Genomic DNA, 26,060 nt, shown 5'->3' with positions numbered 1-26,060 from the left:
GCTCTAGTTCAGGCTTGAAGTAAGTCCAGATGATACATTCAAGTGCAAGTAATTTTTTTTTTTTTTTTTTTTTTTTTTTTTTTTTTTTTTTTTTTTGTGTGTGTGTGTCCACAGAGCTTTGTTGCAAATATGCTGGGGGTTCCAGCAAACCGGATTTTGGTCCGAGTGAAGAGAATCGGAGGAGGCTTTGGAGGGAAAGAGACACGGAGCACTGTGGTGTCCACAGCAGTGGCCCTGGCTGCATACAAGTGAGTCCTCCCTGCCAGCTCCTGAGAAGGAGAATAAGGCTGCTTCTGCCAGGAAGGCTTTCTAGATTTCCCCCTTTTAGAAGTAGATTCCCCTTGCTTTGAATCTTCCCAGGCTTCTGTTTTTAGAACTCTTGGGCATTGGGGTTAAGGTAATACACCTGTTTCTCTGTGTTCCACACATGGATTCATGTCTTGTCTTCCCTGCCTGGCTTTGAGGGCCACGCTACATCCTCTATTCCCCGCCATGTCCAGCATAGATAGCTAGACAGTGAGGCAGCCCAGCACAGGTCTCTGTGTCCTGGTGGAAAGAGGAGTGTCCTGTGTTGTTTTTATCCCTGGGACTGACAGGAACGGGCCATTGCAGAGGACCCCAGGGTTCTAAGCCTCTGATGCCTCCCTCAGGACTGGCCGCCCTGTACGCTGCATGCTGGATCGCGATGAGGACATGCTGATAACTGGTGGCAGACATCCCTTCTTGGCCAAATACAAGGTTCCAGATGTTGGGGGCTATGCCGGGATGGGAGAGACAGTGCTGTCTCATTGGGAAAGCTGGAGATGAAGATCCAGGAATCCCGGGACGTACTCTGAACATTTTTCATGACTACCTGTAGAAGTTCAAAGAAGAAATAGCCATGAGAAAAATTCAAATTGGCCAACAGCAACATAGAGTGGTGATGCTGGCTGGCCACCTCCCAAGTGATGTCCCAGCGTGGTGTTTATGCCTTTTGCGAGTTTGCTCTGGTCTATATCTGATCTTTGTCCACTCAGGCTGAGTGGCGTGACTTTTCAGCAGCCCCAGGGTAAATCTTTCCTGCAGAATGTCCTAATGTTCATGCGTTCACTGCCTGGGGTGAAGACCAGAATGGCTGTTTAGAGCTTAGTAATTTACAATGAGAAAGGAAACTGCCCAGTGCCTGGACAGGCCCCAGTTGTTAGGGTGGGCACTTGCCCCATCAGACTGTGTATGACTGGTCACTGCCACTTCCTCTGTGAGACCACCCCTTTTCTGGGTCCCTGTGAATAACCATGGATCCTGTCCCCCTAAACACGAGTATACCCTGCCAGATCTCAGTCTGGGAGCCGTTCTCTCCATGAGCTGGCTTTGCGCATCTCCCCTTTGACCTCTTCTGATTTTTGTTTCACGATTGAATTCCCCCAAAGGGATCCTCTTTCCCTTATTCCCAAATTCTTGTGGGCCCAAAGAAAATAACTTGGTTACTTTCTTTGGTAAGTAACTTGGTCTTCTGAATCCCAGTTCCTCACTTATGGATGGCTACATAAGGTCAAGGATGTGAAAGCACACTCCTGCTTGTGGGGGATGTAACATGGTGTCTGCTGTAAGGGACGTCTCCAGTATCTTCCTCAGTTTTTCTGCCCGGTCCTCCCTTCTCTGCCTCCTCACTCCCTCTCACACAACTGGAAGCCAGGAGTAGGTAGGAGGACGGAGGGGTATGGGGAGAAGGTGTTTGCAGGGTTGAGGAACATGGAACGTCACTGGAAAGAAGTTAGTTCCTCTCTGCTTCACCTGTTAAGCTCTGGTGACCTCATTTTCATGGTGTGATGTCTTGTTCTGTCCACTTTCCTTCAGGTAGCCTAGGTGGGAGGGGATGACTCGGGTTAGCAGAGGAAGAGCACTTGTGAGAATTCCCTCTCCTCATCAGGTCGGCTTCATGAAGAATGGGAAGGTGGTGGCTTTGAAGGTGGAGCACTACAGCAATGCAGGGAACACCATGGATCTCTCCCAGAGTGTAAGTGCAAGGTACCCCTGCATCCTGGGGGTGGGGGTAGGGTGGGGGTCAAGGGCAGACCCCACAGCCACCCTGGCATGGGCCTCCTCAGTTCCTGCCTGTTACTGTGGTGGTAGCCTCCCCACGGGTCCTCACCCTTGGGTTCCCCGCCCTTCGCTCATCTCCAAAGCACAAAGATAATCATATTACTTTCCTGATTGGAAACCCTTCCTGCTTTTTCCAGATACTTTGCCAAGCGAGCAAAGTTAGTTACAAAACTAGATGCACGGTCTAGTGACATTGCATGTATATGCATGTAAAATTAATGTATGCCTTTGTAATATATATATATATACACATACACACACACACATATATATACACATATACATATATATGTATATATAATAGATATAAAGATATGCATGGAAAATCCCAAAAGGGGACGCCTGGGTGGCTCAGTTGGTTGGGCAGCTGCCTTTGGCTCAGGTCATGATCCCAGCGTCCTGGGATCGAGTCCCGCATCGGGCTCCTTGTTTGGCGGGGAGCCTGCTTCTCCCTCTGCCTCTGCCTGCCATTCTGCCTGCCATTCTGTCTGCCTGTGCTCGCTTGCTCTCCTCTCTCTCTGACAAATAAATAAAATCTTAAAAAAAAAAAAATCCCAAAAGAATATACACTAAACAGTGATTGGGTGGGACAAGGGGGGCACTCACTGTCATTTCCTATATAACACATTTTTGTGATGTTTGAATTTTAAGGAATGAATTGAATTTCTTCTTTTTTTGTTTAGTAACTGTTCCATTGAAGTATAGTTTACACACCATAAAATTCACCCATTTAAAGTATATAGTTCAATGGTTTTTAGTCAATTTAAAGAGTCATACAACCATTATCATGATCTAGTTTTCAAACATTTCCATGGCTCCAAAGTCCTCTCTCATAGCTGCTCCTGTTCTTACCCTCCCTCCCATCCAAGTACTAACCAGGCCCGACCCTGCTTAGCTTCCGAGATCAGACGAGATCGGGCGCGTTCAGGGTGGTATGGCCGTAGACTGTTCTTACCCTCCCTACCCACCAGGCCAAGACACTCACCGTCTACTCTCTGTCTTTATAGATTTTCCTCTTGTAGTTGATGCATGTAAATAGACTTGTGCACTACGTCCTATTTTGTGTCTGGCTTTTTATTTTCAGATTGTTTTTAGGTTCACCCCTTTTGTAGTATGCATTAGTCCTTCATTCTTTTCTGTTGACAGTATTTCATCATATGGATAGACCATGGTTTGTTTTCCATTCACCACTTAATGAACATTTGAGTCGTTTCCTGTGTTTAGCCTGTATGGATAATGCCACTCTGAACATTCTGTTATGAGTCTTTTCTGTTTGTTTTGTTTTTTAAAGATTTTACTTATTTATTTGTGAGTGTGAGAGAGAAATCATGAGCAGGGGAGAGAGAGAGAGAAGCAGGCTCCCTGCTGAGCTGGGAGCCTGATGCGGGGCTTGATCCCAGGACCCTGGGAGCATGACCAGAGCAGAAGGCAGAGGCTTAACCAACTGGGCCACATAGATGCCCCTCCTATAAGTCTAATGTAGACATGTATTTTGTTAATTCTGGAAGTTAACAGTTATTTTTGTGATACTACTCTTTATAATTTTTAGAATCTTTATTTTATAACCATATTAGTAATATACACAGAGATTCTTCTTGTAAAAATAAGTCACATTTCAGGGAAAACAGAAGTTCCCATGAATCCCCACCGCCTGTGTTTCTCCTCTTGGCTAGGGGCTAACTGACTCAATTAGAAAACTTCACACTTCAGATCTAGTGTGAAAACGTCTCGAAAAAAGAAACACATTTAGCATTCTCACCATTTGCAACATATGCCTTTTGGTGTTGTAGGAAAAATCAGGTTGAAAAAGATATGGTGCCTGTCCCCAAAGATCTTAGAAGCTTTTAAATTCAATTCAGCAAACATTTATTGAGTGCCTAGAGTGGCAACATAAAGAAGAATATACAGCTTTGTTTCTGCCCTCAGGAAGTTCCCAGTGTGGTGAGGGAGACAGATAATAAAAGACAAAATGAAATAGAAGTACAAGTTGATAGAGTGCTAAGGGAAAGCAAAAATGGAATTAATTGAGACATTCTAAAAGCATCTAGGATGACTAAGACTGAAATAACCAAAGACACAAAAAGCAACCTGTGGGAAAGAGAGACTATACGTGGAGAAGTAAACCAAACCCCAAACGAAACAAACAAATAAAAGCTGCCATTGGTCTCCTCAGAGAGATGAGTTATTATACCTTCAAGAAAGACTAGGATGCCATAAAAATGGAACAGTCAGAGAATAAAAATGAACTCTGGTGAATTAAAACTCTGAAAGCAGAAGGGTTGGAAGAAACTTGAGCAAATCTCCCTAAGTAAAGAAAAAAATACAGAAAAATCTGAGAGAAGATACAACAAAATTCAGGGTCTCTTCCAGGAGACCCAAATAATCAAAGTTTCAGAGAGAAAGAATGGAAACTATTAAGAAGTGACTTGGGAAATCCCCCCAAACTGATGGCCATACAGTTTGAGATTGAAAGAGCCCTTCCAGTAAGCAGCACAATGAAGGAAAATAGACCTACGCTAAGTTTTACATCACTGCAAACTTGGAGAAACCTAGAGGTATAGAAAATTTTACAATTTTTAGGAAGGAGAAAAACAGAACTGTTTCCAAGAATTGAAAGACACTGATTACATTTGCCAGTAAAATGCCTTCAGAATGCTGAGAGAAACTGGAAAACCTGTTTCCAACCTAGAATCCTATATATGGCCAAATCATTAATTAAGGATGAGAGTATAAGAAAGACATTTCAGGCAGGCAAGTCTCAAAAATGTTCCTCTCTATATACTCCTCTTATTTTTTTTATTTATTTAAATTTTTATTTATTTATTTGGCAGACAGATCACAAGTAGGCAGAGAGGCAGGCAGAGAGAGAGAGAGGAGGAAGCAGGCATTCCGCTGAGCAGAGAGCCCAATGTGGGACTCTATCCCAGGACCCTGAGATCATGACCTGAGCCGAAGACAGAGGCTTTAACCCACTGAGCTGCCCAGGCGCCCCTCTTCTTATTTTTTTGAGAAGATATTCAAGAATGTACTCCAACAAAATGAAGGCGTAAGACTAGGAAAGGGGAAGATGTGGTTTCCAGGAAGGGGAGATTTAATATGGAGAGAGGCAAAGAGAATTTGGGATGAATGTGAGGGAAGATCCCAAGGTAACAGTGGAACAGGGACTCAAATGGGCTGCCCATTGAAATTGCAGTTAGCCAGAAGTCTCCAGGAATAATTTCTTCTAAAAGATAAGGCTGCTAGAAAGTTTAAAGTGTTCCAACATATTGAGAGCAGATTTCTAGCACTGGGGAAAACTTTAAGTTGACTTAGTAATAATTGCACAGAAAACTAAGAAAATGAGGGGTGCCTGGGTGGCTCAGTGGGTTAAAGCCTCTGCCTTCAGCTCAGGTCATGATTCCAGGGTCTTGGGATCGAGCCCCACATCGAGCTCTCTGCTCAGCGGGGAGCCTGTTTTCCTTCCTCTCTCTCTGCTTGCCTCTCTGCCTACATGTGATCTCTGTCTCTGTCAAATAAATAAAATCTTTTTTTTTAAAGATTTTATTTATTTATTTGACAGAGAGAGATCACAGTAGACAGAGGCAGGCAGAGAGAGAGAGAGGGAAGCAGGCTCCCCACTGAGCAGAGAGCCCGATGTGGGACTCGATCCCAGGACCCTGAGATCATGACCCGAGCCGAAGGCAGTGGCTTAACTCACTGAGCCACCCAGGCACCCAAATAAATAAAATCTTAAAAAAAAGAAAACTAAGAAAATGAAAAAGTGAAGATAATCATTAGCTCCAGGGGCGGTTGCTATCGAGAAAGAGAGAAGTAATCACAGTGTAACCAGGTGATTCAGCGTCAGTAATGTATACAGGATGATATCAAACTGCCTATTGGTCAGGTCAAAATATGGCTATATGGGGAGGATGGGGGACAGGAAGGTGATGTGATTTCAGGAATGGGGGTTAGGTGAGAATGATACCCCCCTTTTCTATAACAAGAAAGCAATATAAGAGTCTATAACTGAACACATCAAGAAGTTTCAGTGTAGGGGCGCCTGGGTGGCTCAGTTGGTTAAGCAATTGCCTTTGGCTCAGGTCATGATCCTGGAGTCCTGGGATCGAGTCCCACATCGGGCTCCCTGCTCAGCAGGGAATCTGCTTCTCCCTCTGACCGTCTCCCCTCTCATGCTCTCTCTCTCTCTCACATTCTCTTTCTCTCAAAAATAAGTGAAATCTTAAAAAAAAAGTTTCAGTGTAAGGCATTATTAGAGATGTGGAAGTTAGTGTGTAAGAGCTGATCAAATGAGCTGGGAGAACTCTACATGGGGTAGAAGGGAGGACAGGGAGGACTGCTATTCTGCACAACACAAACTTACAGAAGTATTTGACTCTTTAAGCTGTTTACCATACAACTCTAATGGGAACACAAACTACGTAAAATCAGTTCATCATAAGATCACCTATTTTTTTTTTCTTTTTGAAGAGGCAAGAGATTGGTCCTAACTGGAGAGTCTGGGAAGGGCTTCCCCAGGGAGGAGCTGAGTGGGGATGTTAGTAGTTGGGTGAGGTGAGGAGAGGCATATCAGGTAAGGGGAACGTATAGTCAACAGAGAGGATTAAAAATATGCTTGAAGAGTCTTGAATTCCACACTGAAGCTTATACAGACTTTACTCCAAAGAGAATAAGTGGCTTTTTTAAGCAAGTGGTTGACCTAAAAGGACCTTGTACTTTTGTTTGAGGGTTAGGTGAGAGGGTGGAGAGACACAGACACCGGGAGCCCAGGAAGGAGTCCTGTGTTGCATACCCCTTCATATGCAAGAAATAACTTGGGCCTGAGGATCCAGGGGGCGCTGGGAAAGACAGAGGGGGTGCAGCCCTTGAAGTCCCTTTTTTGAAGTGCCAATGACATCGGTGCACTCTTCTCGCCCATTTTGGTGTCTTCCGCTGCAGATAATGGAAAGAGCCTTATTCCACATGGACAACTGTTATAAAATCCCCAACATCCTGGGCACTGGGAGGCTCTGCAAAACCAACCTGGCCTCCAACACAGCCTTCCGGGGCTTTGGGGGGCCTCAGGGGATGCTCATTGCTGAGTACTGGATGAGTGAAGTCGCTCTGACCTGTGGGCTGCCGGCAGAGGAAGTAAGTCGGACGGGAGTTTGGTGGTGCGGGTCACCCCTACTTTGAGGGGACAGTGGCTTTGTGTCTTGGGCATCTCCCGGTGGGGAGCAGAGGAGAGGCACGTGATGTGGAGGGGGTCGGAAGCTTACCTTGAGGTTGCAACCCTTTCATCCATTGCCACCAGCGAGCCCTAAGTGTCTCTCTCTTTGCAAAGGTGCGGAGGAAAAACCTGTATAAGGAAGGGGACTTGACACACTTCAACCAGAAGCTTGAGGGGTTCACCTTGTCTAGGTGCTGGGATGAATGCCTAGCCAGCTCTCAGTATCATGCCCGGAGGAGCGAGATTGACAAGTTCAATGAGTAAGCATGGGGGAGGGGAGGAGTCCGATGTTCTGGGGATCTCTCGGGTATCATTTTCTGCAGCCTCTTGGCTGAACTCAGAATACCAGGCTAATAACAGATAAGGTGCGGGAGGGCTGAGTTTGGGGCCCCTTTCGTGGCCATCTCTTTAAGATCCTGAAATGATGTTGAGCCTGGGGGCAGATGGGCTTACAGCCGGCTCTCAGCATCCTAGCCCATCAGTATGGTCCGTCTCTACGTTCACCCACCTTAGGGGAACGCCAGCCCAGAACCCCAAAAACCACAGTTACACACCTGCCTCTGACATGAATCTGTAAATAGGACCTTGCCGTCACTCCATCACTTGGGCCTCGGTTTCAACATCTGTGAAATGAGGATAATTACACTGACTCTGTTTCCTCACTGAGTTACCCAGAAAACCAAATAGAATGCACAGGGAAGGTGTTACTGGGATCATCACCAAGGTGTGACTCAGTTCATCCCTGGGACAGTCAGTCCAAGATCACCGTGGCACACTGACCCCATCTGAACTCCACTCTGGGGGGAAGTGACAATACTTCTAAGTCCAGGCTCTCAGGGGTGGGCTCTGCTTCAGCTGCACAGAGGGACCCAGAACCCAGATCTGACCTTTCTTATTTGGTTTACCCAACCGAGTAAACCACTCAGTTATGGTGAACCACTCAGTTATGGTGAACACTATGTGGGCTGTTCCAAGGATGCCTTGTTCCAATTTTGCAAAAATGTTGTCTGACACCATGTCTGAGCTGACACAAACATGGTAGAGAAAGTTCTATGAGAATCTTCCTTTTTCTCCAGGGAGAATTGTTGGAAGAAGAGAGGATTATGCATCATTCCTACCAAGTTTGGAATAAGCTTCACTCTTCCTTTTCTGAACCAGGTAATTGCTTTATATAATTTTGTCCCTCTGCACTGGGCTGGGGCCCCATTTCCCCCTCTGTCTGCTGTATTGCAAAGGAAGGGTCATTGTCACTGGTAACAGAGATGAGTGGAGGGGCTCTCTGCTGTTTAAATGAAGTTGAACTTGCATATTTCTGTTTGTTCAGAATGTCACAGGTCAGTGAAGGCAGCATGGGACTCAGAGATCCAGGGTCAAGTCCTAGTTCTTCCTCCTCCAGGTTGTAGGACTACAGAGAGCTACTCTGCCTTTCTGATCCTTGGCTTCCTCTGTAGAGTGAACACAAAGACATTTATCTGACCATCTTTTTTCTGAAGACAGGAGACACATAGAGGAATTGGAAAATATTGGCAAAGTGTTGAAGGGCTACATCATTAAATCACGAGATTGACAGCCGCTGCAGGTTTTGTCTAAGGTTTCTAACCGAAATGCTGCCTCTGGTTTTCTTCCTCCTGGGATCCGGCCCCATCGGTCCCAAGCCTCAAGTCGGGGTTGAATTTACTGAATTTTGTGTTTGGTATCCTTCCCTTAGGCAGGAGCCCTGATTCATGTGTACACAGATGGCTCCGTGCTGCTGACCCATGGGGGCATGGAGATGGGCCAAGGCCTGCACACTAAGATGGTCCAGGTGAGCGGCCTGGACACCGGGAGCCCTCTCTGGCCCCGCAGTGCCCGGGTGGTGGGGGAGGGTGTGGTGAGATGCTGAGCAGCGGCGCACCGCACAGGCAGAAGAGGCCCCAGCTCTGGCCAGGCTCTGCCGTCTGTTTACATGTGGTCTTGGGCAAGTCTTCTCCCCTCCTGGCCTTTGTTTCCTCATCTGTGCAAAGGGCTTGGGCAGGTAACCCCCAAGGTCACTTCCATTGCCAGCATTCTAGGGCTTTATGATTATGTTGGTTGCAAGATCCTAGGGGAGCTTCCCAGGAGTGATCAGACACTGGTCCTTCTACTCAGAGACAGAAAAATGAGGCATAGGTTGGCAGGTCACAGTTTTCATAAGCAAAGGGAGCTTACGTAAGAGGGTTGCCTTGGGAGGTGGCAAGATGAATGATCTCCACTGAATCTTAAAAGTTTATAGAGAGAGGGGCCTTAATTGGGTTTGGTCAAGGTCATGTGCAGGTGTTCTCAACGTCAGGTCACCATCCTTGGAGGTCGTGACCTTGGAGCAGAGTTTGGGAGTAGGAAAGGCAAGTGGAACCCACATTCCAAGGACAAGGGAGGGATGAGGAGCCTCCGGTCCACCAGGTCAGGCTCAAGGGTCAGCTGGGGGTCACATCTTTTGGATGCCCTTGCCCAACTGTGTATAAGTGGGTGTGTTGTGGGTATGAAGGTAACAAGTTTCCCCCCTGCAGTGGAGCTCAGATATTGGAACTGGATTAGAGTTGGCACACTTGCTTGGCTCACCAACTGGCCAAACTGAATTTAAAAAAAAAAAAAAAAAAAAAGCCAAGTTTAGCTTTAAAAAGCACTGTGAGTCACCATTGGGTTTACAAATTTTTATTTATTTTTTCTCAAGTTCCAAAATTTGTTGTTTATCCACCACACCCAGTGCTCCATGCAATACGTGCCCTCCTTAATACCCACCACCAGGCTCACCTAACCCCCCCAACCCCCTCCCCTCCAAAACCCTCAGTTTCTTTCTCAGAGTCCACAGTCTCTCCTGGTTTGTCTCCCCCTCTGATTTCCCCCAACTCACTTCTCCTCTCCATCTCTCAATGTCTTCTGTGTTATTCCTTATGTTCCACAAGTAAGTGAAACCATATAATTGACTCCCTCTGCTTGACTTATTTCATACAACGAAGTCACTCCATAAAGTTCTGCTTCAAACTGAGACAGGTATGAGAACATCCCAGTCTCAATAGGATTATAGTTTATAAAATTATTTTGTTGCCTGCAAGAGTGAACCTGAGTCTGTCTTGGGGCAAAGGCAACCAAGCCCCATGCTAACCCCTCCTTGAGAAAGTGATGTTGTCTCTTTTCCCAGGTGGCGAGCAGGGCTCTGAAAATACCCACCTCTAAGATTTATATCAGCGAGACGAGCACTAACACTGTACCAAACACCTCTCCCACGGCTGCCTCCGTCAGCGCTGACATCAACGGACAGGCTGTCTATGTGAGGAGCCTGGGCAGCCCCCAGAGCTGAGGGCCAGCCCAGGGTTCTGGGCCCAGAGAACCGCCTGGGGTTGGAGTTGGAATGGTCCTTGTTGGCTCTTTGGCACTGGCTGTCTTATCCAGGAGAATGCTGTTCCTCCTGACACCAAGCTGAAAGAGAGGCCTAACAGCCAAAATCACTTCCATCAGAGCCAAGAAGGTTGAGTGTAGGATGGGGAGGAGATTTGGAGGGTCACAAGGAGCATTCAGGAAAGATATACTCCCCAGTGTTAGAACTGATCAAAAGACTATGGACAAGGTTGGAATTGGATTTTGGGGTTGGCCAGAGACCCACTGGCTTCTCTTTCCATGTGGAAGATGTAATTAAGAGAAGCGTTTGATGGAAGAAGTCATCTCCTTTGGGATCCCTCAAATATTTCATCTGTAGCCTAAGAACTAGGTGTTCTCCCACAAAGGCCAATGCTGGTCTCTTCGATGGGGTCCTATGGCTTCTATCCTGGGCCTCAGTCATTCCTGAGAGGGTGGCAAGGCTGTCAGAATGGCACCATGGGCACAGCATTACTTGGAGTTGGCCCTGCTGAGGCCCTTGGGCTTTTGCCTGGGCCAGGAAATGCAGAAGACTAATGTGTCTGGTATGTGGTGGATGTGTTCTTAGGAAGCTTGTCAGACCATCCTGAAAAGGCTGGAACCCTTCAAGAAAAAGAATCCTACTGGCACCTGGGAAGACTGGGTAAGTCTGAGCTGGTCCAAGTTGCTTTTGAAAATGAGGGACATTGAAGGCAGGCTCTCTGTCCTTCCTGTAGCAGGAATAGGGTCACGCTCTAGTTACAGGCAGAGAAGCTGAAGTGGTGGATATGGTTTCACAGGACAAGTAAATGCTCCACCTTGCTGGGCCCCTTTCTCTGTGGTTTTCATGGTTGAGGGAAGTCACCTGAGGAAAAATTTTGATCCAGGATCTTGACAACCCTGTGAGGACTGGGAGATGGGCTGCCCTGAGCCTTGGAAGGTGGGGTGACTGCTGAATGGGTCTGACTCTGGGCCTGGTTCCACACCCCACTCATCCTCAGTCTTCACGAGCCTGGTTTTCTTCAAACCTCCTGCTGTGGGAGGGCTGCCCCTAGCAGCACGTCCCCTTCCAACTCTGGAGTCCACCAAGGCTCCATCTGTGAAGGAGTGGGGAAAAAGACATTTCCCAAGAGTTTATATCATTCCTGTGGTTTTTAGAAGTCACAGGCAAGCACTCATAATAAGAAGGAGCCCAGTTCTCTGGATTCTGGTTTGGAGGCCTGTGTGTCGGGGACCCTCAGAGGGAAGCCGCAGGGAGGTCTCTCTTTGGAGGGAGACTTCATCTCTTCCAACAAGCAGACACCTCAGTGGCAGCCCCGCTTCATCATCTCTCAGCATTGGGGTGGGAAAAGTGGGCACAACAGTAACATACAGAGTGAGCCCACACATGACCCAGTCAGATAGCATATGCTTCCCTCTAGAGACCCAAAGAAAACAAGCTATTTCTCTTGGACCCCGTCCACTTCCCTTCCCACACTCACAGATACCACACACGTTAATACCACATGAAACTAGGTTGATTTGGGTAGATTGGATTTCAGCATGGAGACACAGAGAGGCAAGCTTGAGCTGGGCATTGAGGGAGGGAAAGGATTTGGGCAGATACAGTGGAGGAACCGTGCGAACAAAGGTGTAGAGCTGTGGGGACACGGAGGGGCTGGGAGAGAGCTGCCCCTCGAGTTTGGCTGGCGTGGATGTGTGTGAGACCTGAAGGAAGAGAGAACCCTGGGGTCCTGAATGTCAAGCATGTTCTTTGGAGATGATGGGGGGACTAAGCTCTAGGGCTGGGGAGTGACGTGGGCAGTAGGTTGAGATGCTCACTATGGTTGGGCTGGGCTCCCAGGCAGCCTGGGGAGGGTCCTGGAAGGGCAAAGACCACCTGAGAGGCTGCCGTAGCCTGCAGGCGTCCTGTGCCTTCTCCTCACGCAGGAGCATGTAAGGCAAAGCTTTGTGGGGGGCGGGGGGGAAGAGCCGCTGGTACACAGACCTGGTCTGAGGAGGGTGAACCCGTGAAACCTCAGTGCTGGGGAAGGGATCCTGGAAACCATGCTAAGCCCTTCCCGTTGTCTCTCTCCTCTCCTCAGGTCTTAGCTGCCTATGTTGACGCAGTGAGCTTGTCTGCAACCGGGTTTTATAAGTAAGTACGGAGCTGGTCTCACCCGCCTCACCATGTGTTCTCATCCTAACCTCTGAAGTGCCCCCCAGCACCGGACGCTCCCAGCCTTTGGTCGGGAGAGAGCAGTTCCCCTGAAACTCTAATCTCTTCAATGGACTGCGGCTCGTTTCACTCTGAAGATGCTCTAAAGTGCCCGGCATCGCCAATCTGTGTGCCAAGGAGCAGAAGCATGAGCCGTCATATCCGCAGACCTGCGCTCTGGTTTTGGTCTGGAAGCGTCTTCTTGCGCTTGGAGAGATCGGGAATCTCACTGGGCCTGTTTCCTCATTAACAACCTAGTGGGACCATCCCCAGCCACCCCTCCCTTGGGGTTCTCCTAGAACATGGGGCCAAGTTACCCGCGTCCCTTCCTCTGTACCACGCATCGGATTTCTGCCTGGAGGCTTTCCTTGGAAAGAACCACAGGAGGAGTTAGAGCACATGGTCTGGTTTCAAAATGCAGACGTCAGTGGTGCTGAAAGTGAGATTCGGAAAAGAGCACATACCTTCTGCTACTTTGAAATTCAGTAACAACATGAAGAGCTAGAGACCTCGCTGATCTGATTCCAAGGCTGTAAAAAGATGCGATTCCAAGGCTGTAAAAAGATGCGATGATATTTCCTACCGGCCGTAATGTTCCAGCTTTCTCTGGGAAGTTTAACTAGGACCTTTTCTTTCGCACATCAATGGGTTTGGAGAAGAAGTTCAATATGTATTTTAAGCAAACAAACATTTTGCCAGTGCCCCCGGGTTTCGTGATACTTGACTTGCGCAAACACACGCATGTGCGGATTTTCTCAGAAGTTCTTGCTTCGTTTTCAGGGTTGATAAAACTGGGTAATATAAAGGAACCCCCAAGTGACAATGGTGAAATCCGAGGTCAGAGAAGGTGGCAGTTTCTCCTGGGAGAATCCTTTCCCCTCAACTCGGCGATGGTTTTACGTGCATGCACACTCCGATCCCATCAGCTCATGATTTTCTGTGTCATGAATAAAAAAAACACGGGTGCGGGAGACTATAAACTCCAGGTGTGAGAAGACACACACACACACGTATGACTCATGTGAAATTGGAATTGTGTAAGATACTCAGGATTAAAGAAGAAAAAAAAATATGAGAGCATCTGCTTTTATCAGTAACACTTTCCTCAAGTCCTTTGTTGGAACCAAGAAGAGGCCCATAGCCAAGGAATCATGCAGGCAGGTGGTTCCAGGTGCACCCAGGCTGCGGGAGCTGCTGACCTCAGCTCTCACCTGGAGAAAGGTGAGCGGCCCAGGAGGCAGCACAGGCCGGCTCTCTGGTTCCTAGACCTGGAATGCCAGCTCAGCAGATCCTTTGGGAGTGCAGCCTTCATGTCTTTCGTGAGCTTGGGCAAGCGTGTCCCGTTTCTACCATGTAGATTCTATATGCCGCTCAGCTGTGCAGAATGATTCTCATAAGAGCTTTGGGCACAACTGAGCAGACAGGAGGCGGAAAGCTCTGAAACACCCGGATTTCATTAACAGGTTCAAAATATTAAAAGCACATGGGCTTTTATGAAGAACAGCTGGAAGGAAAAAATAATAATAACCTTTGGAGTCTTAGGATTTTGTGGGTCAAGCTGTGTGTGTGTGTGTGTGTGTGGTGAGGGGCAATGCTCATCTTATCACGTGTGCAATGATTTTTCCTCTCTCTCCCAGGACACCCAACCTTGGCTACAGCTTTGAGACGAACTCAGGGGACCCCTTCCACTACTTCTCCTATGGGGTGGCTTGCTCCGAAGTGGAAATCGACTGCTTAACAGGGGATCACAAAGTAAGGGGTTTCCAAACCTTTGTACTAAGTTAGGGGGAAGGGAGGAGAAACGAGTGACTTGCAAACACTAAGAATGCACTTTCTGGCTTGGAAAATAATGTCTGACATCACAGCCTGGCAGACCTCCTAGAAAGGACCAGTGAGCAAGTATTTGAGGCTTTTTTGGGCCCCCAAAGACTCTGCTTCACCTCCTCTGCCCCCCATCACAGAAGCAGGAGAGCAGCCACAGACGAACTCAAACAAACGGGCATGGCCATGTTCCCCTACGAGGCGGTTTGTGCACACTTGACTGTGAATTTCACATAATTGTCACGTGTCACGCCATATTCCTTTTTTTTTTTGTCAGTCCCTTAAAAAGGCAGACACCATTATTGGCTCACCAGTCCCCCCAAAACGGGGCTCAGGCTGGAATCAGCCCATGGAACGTATTTTGTTGTCCCCTTCCTGACACGATCGACCCAGACTCGGGTTCGGAGCCCAGGGACCTGGGAACCGGCCTTCCCACTCACGTGGAGGTGTGCGCACGTGACTCCTGATCACAGCCGAGCGTAGCCACCGCCATCCCCTGCCCAGCCTGTCCCAACTCAAACCTGAGCATTGACAATGCCAGTGCGGACCGGCAGGGCCACGAACACCCTGCCTGAGCGCGCCCAGGGTCCTATGCTTCTGAAAGTGCCATTTGGCTGATGCAGTGACTCAAGGGTCCCCAAGCCCCATCTGTCATCCCACACCTTCCTTTCTTCTCACACTGCGCTTTGTTCTCCCCCCTCCCCCCACTACAGAACCTCCGCACTGACATTGTCATGGATGTCGGTTCCAGTCTGAACCCTGCCATTGATATTGGACAGGTAAGGCACACGGGTGACCCGGGGGGGGGGAGTGATGGGCTCGGCCGCGGGTGTGTCCCCCGAGTTCCGTGGTGAGCAGGGAGGCTGGGAGAACAGACGTGTGGGGCCCACAGCGTGTGGCAGGTGCCCTTCAAGAGATCCGTAAGCCCCAGCGCGGTCACTGCTTCTCCTAGAGCCAGGCAGGGCTGGGAGTTCACAAAGCCTAAATCCACCATCCCAGAAATTCCTCCTGTCTTTCGGGGCTGCCTGCAAGCATGTGGTCCCACTTGGCACATGGGAGTCACGTTGGCCCCCGACGGACACGCAGCAACCGTCAGCCTGGGAGACTGCTTCTCAGCTCTGAGTTGCCATTTCCCCAGTGGCAGCGCGGGGGGGGGGGGGGGGGGAACAGTTCCACCCCCTCTGCCCTCTGTGGCAGATTTTAATGAAAAATTATGCCTACTATGGTATGAGTCTTCTGGAATCACTGACAAGTTCTAAAACGAATCTCTAGTGTTGATGCCTTCTCCCTGCCTACCTCAGTGCCTGGCGAAGGCCCAGAGAGGAGATCCCAGGCTGGGCAGGGGCCAGGTAGGCTGTGGAGGGCTGTTTTCTACTCCTTTCCGGGCCCACTCCAGGTGAGGCTTGGTGCCTGATGGGGCAAGCAGTATCTGTCCTTGGCCGGGGTGGGGAAGCAGAGTGACCGTGCTTTCTGTCTGCCTTGCAGGTGGAAGGGGCCTTTGTGCAGGGCCTCGGCCTTTTCACCCTGGAGGAGCTGCACTACTCCCCAGAGGGGAGCCTGCACACCCGTGGCCCCAGCACCTACAAGATCCCTGCATTTGGCAGCATCCCCACTGAGTTCAGGGTGTCCCTGCTCCGTGACTGTCCCAACAAGAAGGCCATCTATGCGTCCAAGGTACCGTTGCCCTGGGTCTCTGCTGCCTTCTGGTCTGCACGGTGGGAGGCTGTGGGGGGAAGGAAGGGCTCCACCACAGGTCTGCTGGTGGTTGGTCTGGAAGGACCAGAAGGCTTGACGCTAGCTTTGGTGACAATGGCAGAAGGGTGGGCTGTCCCTGCTTGAGGAAACAGAGTTGGGATGACACTACTCGTGCGTGGTCAAAGCTAGCTCCTTTGGCTGCACTCAGAGGGATTCCTTAATCCGGTCGAAGTCTACAAGGTCGAAGCCTGATCTCCACCCATGTCTCACGTGTGCATTTTGATGCTTGGTCCTAAAGATGATCCCACGTATGCCCCTTCCCCCCATTATTCCACAAGAATAGCATATTCATTGCAGATTGGGCAACACCTCTGTGCCAACCTTTTGTCCCCTTCAGTGGCTGGCACCTGACCTTAAACTTGATCTGCATGCCTGAAGGATTCTAGCCATCCTCTATTTCCTTGCCGTCCCCAGTAAGGATGGAAAAATGGTCGAAAATCAAGTAAGCTGACTGATACAGTCCTAGATCAAAGAAGGAAGACAGATGATCATTTGTAACCAGTGAAACACACACATTTGCTCATCTCATGGTTTACTTTACTGTGGTTGGGTCTGGACGCTCTGTGATCCTTGCCATCGACTTTCACGGTTTGACATGCATCGGGCTCACTGCAGATACATGACAAAAATGCATTTCTGTGGGACCCATTCCTAGAAATTTTGATTCAGTAGGTCTGGAGTAAGGCCCTGGAATGTGCATTTTTAACCAGTATCCCAGGGATTTTGATGCAGGAAGTTTCTGATCTATGCTTTGGGGGACAAAACAAAACAACCTAGTTAATTTATCCGAGAGAGAGAGAGCGAGCGAGAGAGAGAGAGCGAGTGCACAAACAGGCAGAGTGGCGGCAGGCAGAGGCAGGGGGAGAAGCAGACTCCCCACTGAGCAAGGAGCCCAATGTGGGACTTGATCCCAGGACCCTGGGATCATGACCTGGGCCAAAGGCAGACACTTAACTGACTGAGCCACCCAGATGCCCCTAAAATATAATTATTTAATATAACTTTTAATGGTACATTTTATTTGCATGATGGCATCAGAGAAAATCACATAGTGCTAGTTAAAAGAAATATGCCAATGAGGTTGAGTCATTACCTAGGGTTGCTTGTTCTCGGCTCCTGAAGGATTCTGACCATCCTCCCTGCCTTACGGGGAGCAACCTGCTGGGGCCAGCTGGGGTTCCAGGTGTCACTAGCCCTCCAGCTGTGGAGGCTGGGGTCGCGTTGCCTGATTCCCTGTCTCGTGCTCTGTCTGTCCAGGCCGTCGGGGAGCCACCCCTCTTTCTGGCAGCCTCTATCTTCTTTGCCATCAAAGACGCCATCAGTGCAGCTCGAGCTAGGAACCCAGATTGTAAGATGGAGAAGCTTTTCCGGCTCGACAGCCCTGCCACCCCGGAGAAGATCCGCAATGCCTGTGTGGACAAGTTCACCACCCTGGTATGAGGCCCCTCGAGTGTCCACTCAGTCTGGGGGAGGCTGGGGCAGAGGCCTGAGCACTACAGAGAGGACAGTGGGATGGCAGGCTCTCTCTCTCCACTGGGCAGCGTTGGGTCCCGGCTGCCTTCCTTCTGCCATTGAGGCGGCTCCTAGAACTTGCTGGAAAACAGCAAGAAATCCCCTTCAAGCTGCAGTTTGCAGCTGGGCCTTCTTTGAGGGAAGAGGGCTCCTCAGTGCCCAGTATCACACACAGATTTCTTTGTTTGCCAAGAAGATGAGTGTGATGGATAAAAGTCCCCAAGAGCCTAATCTCTCGTGTCCATCCCTAGCACATTTGAGACCTTTCTTTGTGAAGGCCGCTGTGTGATGACTGCGGAGTCAGGGACAGAAATGGGTGTTAATGCCTTAATCAGAGGCAGCACGTTTGTTCTGTGACTGCTGTGTACCTCGTGGATGCAGGCATGCATGGGTACGCGTGAAGACTGGGCGATCTTTCAGGAAACCAGATGAGCGCATTACAGCATCATGGGTTACTACCTCGTGTGCATAGCAGAGTGTAGCTGGGGTTCTGCAGTTATTGGAATCATTTTGGGAAACCCCTAGGAGATACTTATAGTGGACAATGCCTGGCAAAAGGAGACCATGCAAGGACAGTTTCCTCCGCTGTTGCCTCTGGGTTGAGCTCTGATGGGCGCTGCCCACATGGGACTCTCCAGCTGCCTTTGGGACAGCAGCCTCTGTTGACTTAGCAGGACCTGGTTCTTCCTGCTGGCCCAAGCTGGATTTCCCTCTGGGCATGTGACAGGAGATTTGATAGGCCTTTCAGGGTTTGGGTTTAGAGGTGAAATGGCTACTGAAGGACCCAAAGCGTTCCAGGGATGGGGAGGGCCCAGCAGTCTCCAGAGCAAGCAGATCTGCCATCCCAGGTCTCAGCACCGAGGGAGCGGGAGGCCGACGGGACCCCAGACAGGCCACCCTCCTCTGCCAATAGCTTTAGCTATGGGGTAAAGACCACCAGTGTGTGTGGAGCTTCCAGACAGCAAGGCATACCCATGGCTCCACAGTGACTATCCCACAGCCCAGAACCTTCCCACCATGGCCACGACACTGACAAGTTCCCCAAACTCCATTCCCTGGGAGGCGAGGTGTTGCGTGGCTTCCCGTAAGGTTACATGGGTTGCAGGTTAGCTCCTTGCAAACAGTCTGACGCAGAACTTATTGATTTAATGAGCCCCTCCAGGTCCTCATACCCAAAGCAAAGATTCCGATCCAAGCCCCTTTACTCTGTTATAACAATCTAGTGATTTAACACCCCTGCCGTGGTTTTGCACACGTAGCTGATTCTAGGGACCAGTCATGCTTTCCAGGACTGTGAGTAGCATCTGTAAAGGAACCACTTCTGTATTTGGACATACACGCGCCTTCAGAGCCTCCTAGAGTGCCCACCACACAGAGAGCGCTTCGCATAAATACATGAATGACTGAGAGATTAAGGGGTCCTGCCCTGGGGGTGTTCCCAGCAGCGGGGACTGCAGAAGGGTGTTTGGTCTCGGAAGGGTGGTTGGCAGTGGTGGGAGGTGGCGTGTGTGTCAGAGGGGGTCGCGCATCCCGTGCCATGGGGAGACCCCGGCAATGAGTGCTCTGCCATTCCTTCCTAGTGTGTCACTGGCGTACCAGAAAACTGCAAGCCCTGGTCTGTGAGGGTCTGAAGAGAAAGCCCCCAGCAGAGCCGCCCTTCGTAACCCCTGAGCTTCCGTGGAGTGTGGGACACACCCCACAGAATATGAGTCTGTCCATGTCGTGGATGACCCTGCCTGACTCATCAGGACTGTGTTTGGAAGAACACTGAATAAAGACCTGCTTCACAAACTTAATGATAAGCCAATTCAGAACTGTTAGGCCCATGTAACTGATATGGTATTGGAATCTTTTTTACGTCTGTTTTAATCATGTATTTACAATAGGGTTAAGAAGTATTTGTGCCATATCCTAACTCACAGGCTGTATAACCTCAGGGGCTGACGGTCTCTGTCCCTCAAGAAGGGTGTCTGCAAGCCTCCGGAAGCTTCAATTCTAAATCCACGTGCCTTCCTCAGAAAGCCTCCCCGTCAAACCAATGAACATCACATTGTAACCTCAGACGCATACTCCAATTTGCAGTGGGACAGTGGGGTGAGATTCAAACTTCCAACCGCCTTTGGGTCACTGAACAGAAGGACTAATGAAACAAATTTAAGGTTAATTGAATCTGATCTTATTAAGTGGAAGAAAATAAATTATTCTATACCATCCAAAGCCAACCAGCCCGATTATTGAGCACCCACAATGTGCTAGGTTTCTTTCTCTTCCCCTTTGTATGTTAAAAAAATCAGGTTGGGGCACCTGGGTGGCTCAGGTCACGTTCCCAGGGCCCTGGGATCGAGCCCCGCATCAGGCTCCCTGCTCAGTGGGGAAGCCTGTTTCTTCCTCTGCCTGCCTCTCTCTATCCCGCTCACCCTAACAAATAAATAAAAGCTTTTAAAAAAAAATCAGGTTGAAAAATCTTCATTGGATAGCAGAGTAATTTCCATCTAGAAATCATGCTGCCAAAATCAAGATCAGCCAGAGGGATAGCAGTCAAGGAGCCTGGGTTCTCCTGCCAGCTGTGTGTCTATCTGTGCAACCGTGGTCTGTCATTTCTCTTTTCTGTGCTTTATTTTACTGCAGAATGGAGGGATTGGACTGGAATAATCTCTAAGGCCTTCTCCAGTTCCAGAAGTCTATAAATATATGACCTGAAAACTCCAGTTATATAAGGGATCTGCAGCTATCAGAGGCTTGGCTTCCTTACTGGGATGTACTTTCTGGGCTTCATGAATCCGGCTTAATTCCTCCCAAGTTCCTGAGGTTGGTAAAGAGAACAGGAGAGGAACAAACATCCCTCTAGTTACTCCAACAGGTGATTTCATCACTGTGTGGTGGGGGGTGCATGATGTGGCATTGTCTTGTGCCTTCACTGTTTCAAACACCCAACCTTCTGCCAGATGGGGCCATGGTTCTGGCTACGGAAAGAGAATAGTGGAGGCCACGCACCTGAGCCTGGTGTTTGATGGCACTGAGCAATGAAACAGTCAGCTGCTTGGCATGTGAGAAATATTTATTAATCATTGTAATCTCAGCGAGTGCTAGTATCGGTCATGTCATAGCCAGACTTCATTGCTAGAGAACTCACACACTAAACACTCATCTATGCACACATGCACACACACATCACTTTCTTTGAAGGGGGAGGGGCAGAGGGAAAGGGAGAAAATCTTCAGCAGGCTTTACACAGTGCAGAGTCCAATTTGGGGCTCTGTCTCACGACCCTGAGCCAAAATCAAGAGTCGGACGCTAAGGGCGCCTGGGTGGCTCAGTTGTTAGGTATGTGCCTTCAGCTTGGGTCATGATCCCAGGATCTTGGGATCATCCCGCATGGGGCTCCCTGCTCAGTGGAGAGCCTGATTCTCCCTCTCCTACTCCCCCTGTTTGTGTTCCCTCTCTCGCTGTGTCTCTTCTGTCAAATAAATACATAAAATCTTAAGAAAAAGAAAAAAGAGTCAGACGCTTACCCAACTGAGCCACCCAGGTGCCCCACACACTTTCTTACACAACTCCCTTCCTCAGAGTATTCTGGATATGCCCACTGCCTTATAGCATAGGAAGGGTAGAGAACATTAGAAATTGAACTGATGTTTACATGGAGATCCATGCACATCCATTTCATTGACTTTCTAGAATGTTCCAGGATATTAGGGCACTAGCCTAGGACTGAGATGTGTCCACTGTCATTAGTGAGCCTGCAAGGACTGAACAATGACTGTGAATTTTCTTCTGAGCTTAGGAAGAGAGGCAAGGCAGAATGGTTATGGAAATCCATCACTGTGTTATGCTGATGGGCTGTTCTCTCAGATTGCTGGCCTCCTGCTGCCATCTTAGTCTGTGAACCGTCTGGAGTCTGGATGGCTCAGTCGGTTGAACATCCACCTTGGGCTCAGGTCATGATCCCAGAGTCCTGGGATCGAGCCCCACATCAGGTTCCCTGCCTGTGGGGAGTCTGCTTCTCCCTTTGACGATGCTTGTGATTTCTTTCTGTCTCTGTCAAACTAAAATAAATAAAAGCTTAAAAAAAATAAACAATCTGGAGTCCACAAGGGGAGGGTGCTTGGTCTTCCTGGTATCGCACAAGAAATGGGGCCAAGACTGCCTGCAGTACCCCACTGTGACCTGCAGAGGGCGGTAGAAGACTGGACATGAGACCAAAGCCTCAACCCGCCCAGCTGCGCTGCATTTCCAGGAAACTGACTGAGGATCTCAGTGTAGACAGCGTGTCTCCAAAGCCCTCTCCAGGAGCTGGACTTAAAGCTGACTTAGGGTTTCAGAATGACAAAATCTCAGAAGAGCGCTCAGAGGATGTGGGTCAGCCATGACAGCCCGAGCTCTTGAGGAATGGCTCGTGGCGGGAGGGAGAGGGCGCGTCGTCTTTTCTGAGTGTCTGTAACTGGCTAGGTGCCACATTTAGTGCTTTACCTACAGGGTGTCATTTGACCCATCCTGTTGCCCTAAGAGGTATTCATTTAATCTCTGCAGCCACATGAAGGAGAAGCCCGACCCACAGCAACACAGAGGACTTCCTCGGCCAGTGGTGTTCACTCTTGGAGAGCAGTCAGGAAGCTGGTGTAGACCAGGAGCTGATCAGCCTGCCAGAGTGCACTGGGGCTGAGCAGGCTCCCAGAGGCTGTGGAAGGCCCCTGAATGCTGTCTCTCCACCTGCAGGCAGGGCTGGGTTCCAACGTTGGTGTGGCCAGCCTGCTCAACTGTTGTCTGAAGGCGGCTAAGGACTGCCATCCTCCTCCAGAGCTGGGGTGACTGGAAGGCCAGGATGGGGAGGACAGGATGGATGGAGGGTGCAGGAGAAACCCCAGGCAAAGGATGGGGACAGAAATAGTCCTAGCTTATTGATTTATGACTGGGAAGGTCCCTGAGCCCAAGATATTTTTATCTTTAGTGGAGGGGAGCCTGGAAACCATAGACTGCCTATTTTAGATCCTGGGATAAGGCTATTTGGAACCTGTGGCTTCCTTGGCTGAGGCTGGACATCGCTGTGGGGCTCCCAGGCCTGGGGGCCTGCCCCTTTGTTCTGTCTCTATCCTAAACTGCAGGAGTACGTTCCCCTAAGGCAGGAGACAGATCGTATGACAAGCTTGTCACCTAGAACAAAGCAGCCCACCCATGGGAAAGCAAATACCAGGCTTTGCCCAGGAACTGGCCTAGCCCTGGCCCTTAACGTTCCCCAAGACAGACTCAGCATTTTGGAGCATGGAGATCATCCAGCTCAAGCGCTTTGTTTCAGAGCCGAGAAACCGAAGCCCAGAGAGGGTTACTGACTTGTTTAGGGTCCCACAGCCCTTCAGTGAGAGGGGCAGGCTTAAGACAAGGATGCCTGACTCCAAGTCCAGACTCTGTAAATCACAGTGGGCCTTCTCTTAGGCAATTGGGTCAGACTGCTGGGGGATCTGACGGAAATCTTTACAATAATATATATATATATATATATATATATAATAGTTATGTATAGTGTGTGTATATATATATATATATAATAGTTATGTATATATATAATATATATAATAGTTATGCTGGTTGGGAAGAAGATACAGAGATCTCAGGGCCCGAGACGAACACTGTGGCCAAGGGGGCATACGCCTCACTGTGACCCAAAGTCCAGGGCAGGATCCTGCAATGGGCTTCTTTCTTAAGCCCCACCCACGGGAACAAAACAGTAAGTGGGAAACATCCCCTCGTCCCAGACAGAGGTACTAAGTTGTCTATGCAAGGCTTGTAGAGGGTGTGGCTAGGAACTGGGCCACCTGCAGCTCATGCCCTACCCCAAGGAAATAAAGGTTGACATGGCGTTTGTGAAATTGGAGAGAGAGGATTTCTCTGAAGATAGCAAGCTGTACGTCCTCTCGGCTAAGGAGGAGAGAGAGAAAGAGAGATTATATTCTGGGGGGAAGGCCTTCCTGGCCAGGCCATTGGAGAGGGAGCATCGAAGGGACCACTCAAAGACCCAAGCCATGAAAGTTGCCTGAGAAGCTGTAGCTGAATGAGCCAAAGGCCACAGGAGAGCGATGGGAAGGGAGCATGAGTGAGCCCCATATTCTCCAGTGTCAAGGCCCCACTGGATGTCACCCAGGAGGACAGCCTGGAGAGGGTGGGAGAGTCTTATGCCCAGGGCTCAAAATGGCCTCGGCTGAGCTTTCTCGGGTGTGGCCCACAGGAAGTATTCATACCTCCTGGCCCGGCCTCCCCCATCCAGCTGGACATTCCTCCAGCCGCCCTCTAAAACCCCTGCCCCCACCCAGCCCCACCACACACAGGCCTTTTTGCAGGAAGGAAGGTAGCAGAGCTCTGTCCTGTGCCTCGGTGACAGCCTGAGAGTGAGACCAAGGTCCCCTTTCCTCACCTTGAGCCCTGAATGTTGGGAGTAGGGAGCATAAGGAGGCTGGGCCCAGGCCGTGCCCATCATTCTGATGGGCTCCTGCCTCAGCCCGGGGAGGGCAGAGCACGTTGCTGGAGTCTGAGCAGCAGATACCTCCCTCCCTCCCCTACCTCCCCAACTCCCACACATCCTACCTGTGGGGGAGACCTGGTCCCTTCTCCTGTGCAGCCAATTGTTCTAACCTTCAAACTTTTGACAAATACCAAACTGGCCCATGCATTGCTCTGTGTTCTTCCTCCCATGAGGTGGACCGGGGTTCCTCCTTGCCGCATGATGGCCTTGTGGGGCACCGACATTCCTTGCTTCCCTCCTGCCTAGGCTGGACTGAGTTCCTGCCGTGGGGCGGTGACAGGTTGCGTGCCTGGGCACACGCTGGGTTACATAGGAGCTGCATATAACACATGGGGGCTGAGACCCTCCGCTTCTCTTCCCTCTTCTCTCTTAGGCAACTCGCTTAGCTGCTTGGAACCTCAGTCTTCCCATCCATACAATGGGCATGGATTATCATACCTCCTCTGCTGTGCTGTTGTGCCGTGAAAGAGGGAATGGATTAGAAAGCACTTCGAAGAGTGCACGGTTGTATTTTCTAGGCCTCGAGCACGCCTTAAAGGGGACAGACTGCTGGAGGATCCTGAGTGAGCTTTCTGAAACACGGGTGTGAGGGAGGTTGCAGGAATGAGTCAGGTTAAACTCCTGACCATAAGGAGGTGTGCGCTGAGGGGGAATTACCAGCACCCAGAAGGCTGCAGTCTTAAAGCAAGTTAGAGGGTTTCATGTCATTATATCGTGGTGCAAATGACAAAAATGATTGATTAGCCTGTCTCAGCTTTTCACACAGAAGGGGCTTTCCCAGCCCACCAGCCTAGAGAGGAGGGCTAAGAGGGAGTGGGGAGGAGCACCTCGGGCCTCTTCCCAGGCCTTTATCAAAAGGCTGGAAGGAGACAGTCTTTCACTTCTGTCACCTCTGCCATTTAATCTTGTCTGATAATGACAACTTACATTCTTAAAGCGATTTGCAAGGCACTTGACCTTTTATTATGTAGTGGAGCTCTTGCAGCAAACCTACGAGGTGTGTGTTACAATCGTACCCATTTTACGGATGAGGAAGCAGAGGCTCAAGGCAAGAAGGTGGCGGTGCCGTCAAGAGCACTAGCTGTGACCTCCACAAATACGGTCCCATCTTGGGTCTCCCACTTAGTTGCTGGGTGATCTTGAGCAAATTGTTCAAATCTTTGTACCCGTACTTTCCTATCAAATTTGGCAGCAGGCTTCCTCCCTGGTGCTCACCCTGCCCTGGGGTCCGGGAGTGCCACCTCTCTGGGAGCTGGGGTCCCGACCCTCCCTCGTCTGATGAGATCACTGGCTTCCGAGGAGCTCCGCCCCCATCTGCCGATATCCCACGTGGTCTCCTTGCTCAGGGCATGCGCACTGTGTTTCCTAATGGCCAGGTTGGGGGCGGGCCCAGGGCTGGAATGGGAGGAGCGTGGTCCGCACACGAACACTTTTCTCCGCCCTGACAGCATCTGAGCTCTCCTCCCCTGGGTCAGTGACCCACCCTCTGAGCCTCAGCCTCCCTCACTGAGAAAAGGAGGGTAGCAGGACCCGCTGTCAGTATTTTGACGCTCAGTGAGGTTAGCTGTGAAAGCGCCCAGCGCTGCTCTTGGCCACTGCGTGTCTGCTCCGTACAGTCAGCC

The 26,060-nt window shown here is 49.8% G+C and overlaps 1 protein-coding gene across 2 annotated transcripts in view; it reads left to right on the top strand.

The window, feature by feature from the left end:
- XDH (xanthine dehydrogenase) overlaps nucleotides 1–20,141 on the top strand; it is a 61,191-nt gene extending 41,050 nt beyond the window's left edge. For both annotated transcript variants that reach the window (XM_047744173.1, XM_047744172.1), the window contains exons 22-36: nucleotides 115–248; nucleotides 651–738; nucleotides 1,910–1,996; nucleotides 7,018–7,209; nucleotides 7,403–7,548; nucleotides 8,365–8,446; nucleotides 8,997–9,092; nucleotides 10,446–10,574; nucleotides 11,229–11,303; nucleotides 12,724–12,776; nucleotides 14,474–14,588; nucleotides 15,371–15,436; nucleotides 16,143–16,331; nucleotides 17,670–17,846; nucleotides 19,505–20,141. In XM_047744173.1, the coding sequence (XP_047600129.1) occupies nucleotides 115–248; nucleotides 651–738; nucleotides 1,910–1,996; nucleotides 7,018–7,209; nucleotides 7,403–7,548; nucleotides 8,365–8,446; nucleotides 8,997–9,092; nucleotides 10,446–10,574; nucleotides 11,229–11,303; nucleotides 12,724–12,776; nucleotides 14,474–14,588; nucleotides 15,371–15,436; nucleotides 16,143–16,331; nucleotides 17,670–17,846; nucleotides 19,505–19,555 (1,680 nt within the window). In that variant the 3' untranslated portion in view covers nucleotides 19,556–20,141. The remainder of the gene's footprint in view (nucleotides 1–114; nucleotides 249–650; nucleotides 739–1,909; nucleotides 1,997–7,017; nucleotides 7,210–7,402; nucleotides 7,549–8,364; nucleotides 8,447–8,996; nucleotides 9,093–10,445; nucleotides 10,575–11,228; nucleotides 11,304–12,723; nucleotides 12,777–14,473; nucleotides 14,589–15,370; nucleotides 15,437–16,142; nucleotides 16,332–17,669; nucleotides 17,847–19,504) is intronic.
- The last annotated feature ends 5,919 nt before the right edge of the window (nucleotides 20,142–26,060 follow it).

The sequence above is a fragment of the Lutra lutra genome, chromosome 9 (genome assembly GCF_902655055.1).
Source record: "Lutra lutra chromosome 9, mLutLut1.2, whole genome shotgun sequence".
Classification (NCBI taxonomy): Eukaryota; Metazoa; Chordata; class Mammalia; order Carnivora; family Mustelidae; genus Lutra; species Lutra lutra.
Note: the sequence above shows the minus strand (reverse complement) of the source record. Positions and strands in the feature narration are given on the sequence as shown.